This window comes from Mytilus trossulus, chromosome 4 (genome assembly GCF_036588685.1).
Source record: "Mytilus trossulus isolate FHL-02 chromosome 4, PNRI_Mtr1.1.1.hap1, whole genome shotgun sequence".
Lineage (NCBI taxonomy): Eukaryota > Metazoa > Mollusca > Bivalvia > Mytilida > Mytilidae > Mytilus > Mytilus trossulus.
This window is the reverse complement of record NC_086376.1, coordinates 88,284,755-88,291,471: the sequence shown is the minus strand read 5'-3', so window position 1 is coordinate 88,291,471 and position 6,717 is coordinate 88,284,755. Positions and strand designations below refer to the sequence as shown.

The 6,717-nt window shown below is 31.1% G+C and overlaps 1 protein-coding gene across 1 annotated transcript; it reads left to right on the top strand.

The window, feature by feature from the left end:
- The first annotated feature begins 1,406 nt into the window (after window positions 1-1,406).
- Window positions 1,407-5,330, top strand: LOC134716886 (dual specificity protein phosphatase 3-like). The gene is made up of 4 exons (XM_063579902.1): window positions 1,407-1,419; window positions 2,631-2,751; window positions 3,317-3,528; window positions 4,955-5,330. Exons 1-4 carry the CDS (start codon window positions 1,407-1,409, stop codon window positions 5,140-5,142), a joined length of 534 nt encoding a protein of 177 aa, XP_063435972.1. The 3' UTR covers window positions 5,143-5,330.
- Window positions 5,331-6,717: the final 1,387 nt, after the last annotated feature.

Sequence of the window (6,717 nt, the reverse complement as noted above, 5' to 3'; positions counted from 1 at the left end):
AACTTTATTTTCTTTTTTCTTTGAAATTTGATTCTCTACATTTGATTCTTTTATAAAAAAAAATAATCATGTTTTAAATTAATTGATTTCAAGTTTTTGTTTGAATCTGCGAGATTTTGTGTTAGAATTCTATTTTCCTTTTGATTACATTTATTTCTTAAGTAGCTTTCTCGTTAATTGTTTTGTTTTTGTTCTGTCTTCAAGTATAGTATGTCATTTAGTATATATCATTCTTTTTATTATACGCAATTACTACTTTCTGTTTTTTTTATGTTTTGTATCAAAAGTTTCTTTTCCGTTTTCCTGTGACACTGGTTCTCTCTATTACAATGTTTACTCTGTTTATTATTTACAGTCTTGTTAATGTTGCTGACTTAAATGAGAACTGTATGGATCGATATGCAGAATGATCAGTGTTTTTATCCAAAGCTTTCTTTCTAAAACTAAATGTTTGTGGACCAACATGATTTCCTATAGTGTGTATCAAAATGCTAGATCTACATTCGATGAAGTGAATTTGAAGGTGGTTTAATGATAAACATGTACTGAAATAAAGAACATTTGCAATGGTAGTTGAAACGATACAGTGTCAATGGGTGTACATGCATTGGCATTCTTAAAAAAAGTTGTATTTATTATATGACAGTAATAAAAAAAAATCTGTTGGCTTGTAGTGGAAGGCCGTACGGTGACCTATAGTTGTTAATGTCTGTGTCATTTGGTCTTTTGTGGATAGTTGTCTCATTGGTAATCATACCACATCTTCTTTTTTATATGTATTTGAAGCACGTCTTATTTTCTACTATATCTATAGGATAATACTGTCTTATAAATACATTATACCAGTAAGATTAATTATTTGAGACAAAAAAGGTAAAACAAATACGGATATTTCTTAGAATTGATGGCCATCCTTTAAATGTTACTGTCATCCTTTATGACTTACGGTCATCTTTTACAAATTATAGTCTTCGTTTTACCAATAACGGTCATCCTTGTTATATGGTACGGTCATTTTGAAAATATTTGATGACGAATCGATTAACGGTCATCTTTAGTTTTTGCGATTTTTTTCAAATTCAATTTCCTGTTTCATACACATTTCTTGGTAGTAATTTTGTGATTTCCGTGTGAATCTTTTATAAATTTACTTCGTACCAATGACTTTGTAAAGAAAATGATATATATTGAAACAATTTAACAGACAATACAGATACGGACCTAGTTTTTCATCCGACATCTTGCCAATGGGATAACCTTGAATGCAATTACGGTCATGATAGCTTTACCCCTGTGAAATCGTTTTTGTATATCTTTAAATTTCACTTGTCGATTTTATCATGACTATTTATAGATGGCATTTTTACATATCAACCTTTTGTTTGTATATAATAATCTTTTTAAAAATGGCGTCTACAGGTAAGTTATAAATATTTCTTCATGTAGCTTATAGTATTACCATTACTTAATATTCTACCAACAAAGTGTTCTAAACAAGGATGATTAAAGCTCAAAACGTTTTTTGATAGACCATATATAGAATACAGCAAAAAAGATTATATAACCTAACGAAAAACAATTACATGTTATCACGGGAAATCATCCCGTATCGTTTTAAAAAACTGAATGCAATTATTACATATAATTTTATTTTAAGAATTGAATGCTTTCTTTTGTAACTTCATTGGGGTGTAAAAGCGTCGACCAAAGTACATTTTGATCCGCGCTTCATTCTAAAAATGTGCGCACGGTCAACGGTCAAAAAGAAGCTTTCAATACTTATAATTACATGTTTTAGCTAGGATCATGAAAACAAGATTTTGATCAAGTTTTAAATTTATTTAATTCACCTGTGCACTCTATTGAGGGACCTCGTGTCATCATGAATGATATATTTTATTGTGTAATGCAATTGCTTAAGGAATAATTTAATTAATTAGTTAACGCGAGATGTGCAGTTAGCCAATCAGAATGACGTATTATAATGAAACATACATATAATGTAATTATTGTGATGTGAAAGCTTTGACCAAAGCAAATTTTGTATGAGATAGCGCTTCAAACTAAAAATTATCGCACGAACAACGCTTTTATAACACCAAAATCTAAAAAAAAATAAACATTCAATTCTTATAATAACCTTTGCACAAAAAATTATAAGTTATATAGTTTTGTTTCATTTAAACATTTTCCCTGCATTATGACATGATAGACAAACATGATTTTAGGATATTGGTCTCATTTAGAAATTATTCGTTCTTCAGTTCGCTTGTTGAAAGTTGCCGTAGATTGTTCTAGAAAATTTTTAGAGACAAAAAAGGCCATCTTGGTATGGATCACACAATATCAGTGATAATGAACGTCATTTGACCTTAGACAACTACCATAACGAAATATCTGTCCTTGGACAACCAAATGTGAATATCAAGAGTTAGTCACTTCTTCAATGGTAGCAGGTATTGAAGATTAAATGCAAAATTGTAGTATTTCTGTTTAATCCATTTACAACTATCATAACTCGATGAATTACAATGACTATTCTACCGAAGGTTATCATAATTATAAAATTATGCTAAAGTTTTCTCAGATTACTTATTTATTTTACTTGAGTTACCAAATATTAATTTCAGATGAAGACAAATTTGATCGTCAGTTATATCATAAAATAAGGAACTTTTTACAAGAAGGAGCAAACGAGAGTATAAAAAACGATGGGGACGAAATATTTCCAAATATTTATGTGGGAAACGAGTGAGTTTTGTTTAAGTAATTTTTTTTACCAATGAAACTTAAAGTTAAATTCTGTTTAAGACAAATGCGCAGTCAGGTTGATACTCATTTTAAAATTTCACATAGACAATTTAAATTATTGATGAAATTATAATTAATATTTCTTTTTCGAAGACAGGTATCAAAGATTAATTATTCATACATGTACTACCACTTTACAGACCTTTTAGATAGAGCCGGATATGTAATCAAAAGTCAAATAACATTATAACCAAATTAATATTTGCAACCATGAAAATTACGAAATTTGTTACAACACAAACTTAAGAAAAGGCTTAGAACTGATACATGTACACATGCACTCGTGTCAGAAAAAAAATCCTATATACCTTTATGTATATAGTAATTTTTTTCTGAGACGAGTGCCTGTGTACAAGCATTACAAATAAACGTTAGTAAGTTTAATAATTAGCACTAAATAATAATAATATGAATCTAAAATGCAGTTCAAATACATTCGCAAAATAAAGCAGATTTAGCTTATTATTCAAAAATGGGATGATTTGATAAAATTGTTCTTTTTCAGATTTTTGGCACGTGACCCAGCAGAAGTCAAGTCAAATGGTATTACGCATGTGTTAAATCTAGCAATGGAGGATGTAGAGACCGGAACGAAATTTTATAAAGAAATAGGTGCCAAATATTTCGAAATATTTGCTGAAGATGATCCAAAATTTGATATAAAACAATGTTTCTATGAGGCATGTGAAATAATAGATAAAGCATTAAAAGACGGAGGTAAATCTAAAAGCATGACGTAGTATACTACTTATCATAATGGGGATGACGTACCAACAGCTTGTCACGTGTACGGGCATAATAGGTATCTTTTAGGCCAAAGTTTTGCAAATCTTACCACTGCTGACATTCTTTTAAAATAATTTGATTTCCCTTGATTTGTTTGGTACGCCATTTGCCGCATAAGAAGATTATTGTACCAAGTCAGGAATATGACAGTTGGTATTCATTCGATTGGTGTGTTTAAGCTTTTCCCCTGAAATCGGTATTTTTGTTATTTCACTTTTTAGACACAAAATAAGCGGTATCTACAAGTAAAAGTAATGTCAATACTTAATTTTGGGTTAATGATTTTTAGACAAGACAGGTGATATATTATTAATAATAATTATGACCAACTTAAGTTGCAATAGACCGAAAAGTGAAGGAGAAGAAGATTTTATATTTTTACCCTTCCGGGGCACCTGAGATCACCCCTACTTTTTTGTGGGGTTCGTGTTGTTTATTTTTTAGTTTTCTATGTTGTGTCATGTTTACTATACTTTTTCTGTACGTCTTATTCATTTTTAGCCATGGCGTTGTCAGTTTGTTTTAGATTTACGAGTTTGACTGTCCCTTTGGTATCTTTCGTCCCTCTTTTATAAAATACGACGTAAAAATTGATGTCATATATGAAGAGAAATTAAACACTTAAACTTGCAAAACGGACTTTTTTTTATTGAGTTATGCCTTCCAATTGATATTTTATCGTGTGGTTTTCTATGTTGTTATGTTATGCTATTGTTGCAGAAAAAGGGAGACGGTTTGGAACCATTAAAACGTTTAATCCCGCTACACACGTTTGCACCGGTTCTAAGTCAGTAATCTGATTTACAGTAGTTGTCGTTTGTTTATGTAAATTAGGCGTGTCTCTCGTTTCTCGTTTTTTATATAAATTATACCGTTGTTTTTCCTGTATGAATGGTTTTACACTAGTAATTTTGGGGCCCTTTATATCTTTTTGTTCGGTGTGAACCAAGGTTCCGTGTTGAAGGCCGTACATTTACATACAATGGTTTACTTTTATAAATTGTGACATTGATGGAGAGTTGTCTCATTTGCACTCACACCACATCTTCCTATATCTATTGTGAGTTAGAACAATTCATTAAAAGCAGCTATAAAATAAAAAAGTTTATTTTCATTGGCAGAGTTTTAGACAAAAAAAGAGAGCATTTAGGTATGAAAAGTAAATTGACTCTTTTAAAAGTTCGATGCTTTTCTAAAATACTAATACGCAAATATGGTTTATCTTCCAAGATACAACACACCTATTTAGTTGATATATTACACACCACCCATGTGCTAGTTCATCCCGCTGAACTACTTTTCAGTTTTAAATATTTAAAAAGTAAACTTCATCATTATTATTTGTAAATGTTTTCAGGGAAAATCCTAGTACATTGCGTGGCAGGCTATAGAAGATCTCCAACAGTAGCCATTGCTTATATGATGATAAAGAAACAATACCATCTGTGGGACGCCATAGCAGAGGCTAGATCTAAAAGAAAAATATTTCCAAATGATGGTTTTATAGAACAATTGTGTATGCTAGAAAAAGAGCTTCATGGGTGATAGATATTTTTGCAATATACAGATAATAACTTTGTAACTAAATTGCAGGGTATTCGATTTCCCCATTAATACCTCGATGTACTGTAACATTTTGCAGTATTTCTAAATCAAATTATTTTTTTATCTTGTTATATGTTCAGTATCCTTTATTAACCTATCTTATAAAACTTGCAAATACATAAGCGTGAACCAATATAAAAAATGACGTATGATTGCCAGTGATACAATTCTTTACCAAAGACCAAATGATATAGAAGTAAACAACAATAGCTCACTGTAAAGCCTTAAACAATTGCCAAAACCCATACCACAAAGTTTACATTAAAAGGCCCCGAAATCACGGGTTTCAAGCTCTGGTACCAGATCGTGAAAGACGTTTAATCGAGAAGACATATGAAATGTCAATAAATAATCTAATCTAAATAATTTCAAAGACAAATTTTCAACAAAATATTTTTTTCTGTGAAAATAGTTTAACATTATGGTCAGTATGTGAGAAAATCCAGTTTTTAAAACTATAGTTTTTCAAAAGGCAGATTGCATCTCAACATTTCAATGACATAAGAAATGTAAACAAACATGTTTTCACAAATTCGAATAAAATAAACTACTGTTATCCGAATAAGGGCATTCTGTTTGAATGAGTCAAATGGTTCTCATATTTATTTTGTATAAACATAATCTGAAACTTGGTAAAATAAGAAATGTGTACACAAAATTGATTTTTGGATCGGGAAAGATCACGTACTGCTTTTCGACTATCGTGAAAAGGTTCGTGAAAGATATGATGCTACGAAGACGTTCAAATTATTGTACTAGTACAAATTATACAAACAAATTAGTACTAGTAAAATTGAGAATGGAAATGGGGAATGTGTCAAAGAGACAACAACCCGACCAAACAAAAAAACAACAGCAGAAGGTCACCAACAGGTCTTCAATGTAGCGAGAAATTCCCGCACCCGGAGGCGTCCTTCAGCTGGCCCCTAAACAAATATATACTAGTTCAGTGATAATGAACGCCATACTAATTTCAAAATTGTACACAAGAAACTAAAATTTAAATAATACAAGACTAACAAAGGCCAGAGGCTCCTGACTTGGGACAGGCGCAAAAATGCGGCGGGGTTAAACATTTTTGTGAGATCTCAACCCTCCCCCTATACAAAATGTACCTCTAACCAACGTAGAAAAGTAAAAGCATAACAATACGCACATTAAAATTCAGTTCAAGAGAAGTCCGAGTCTGATGTCAGAAGATGTAACCAAAGAAAATAAACAAAATGACAATAATACATAAATAACAACAGACTACTAGCAGTTAACTGACATGCCAGCTCCAGACTTCAATTAAACTGACTGAAAGATTATGATTTCATCATATGGACATCAGGCACAATCCTTCCCGTTAGGGGTTTAGTATCATACCATCATAACATATATGAGAAAAACATAACCCGTGTCATGCCAACAACTGTTTTTAGAATAAATGTGTTTAGTTCCGACGCAAAGACCTTATCAGTGACTCAATATTAACGCCATAATATGCAATCTTTAATGACTTGACAACAGTAT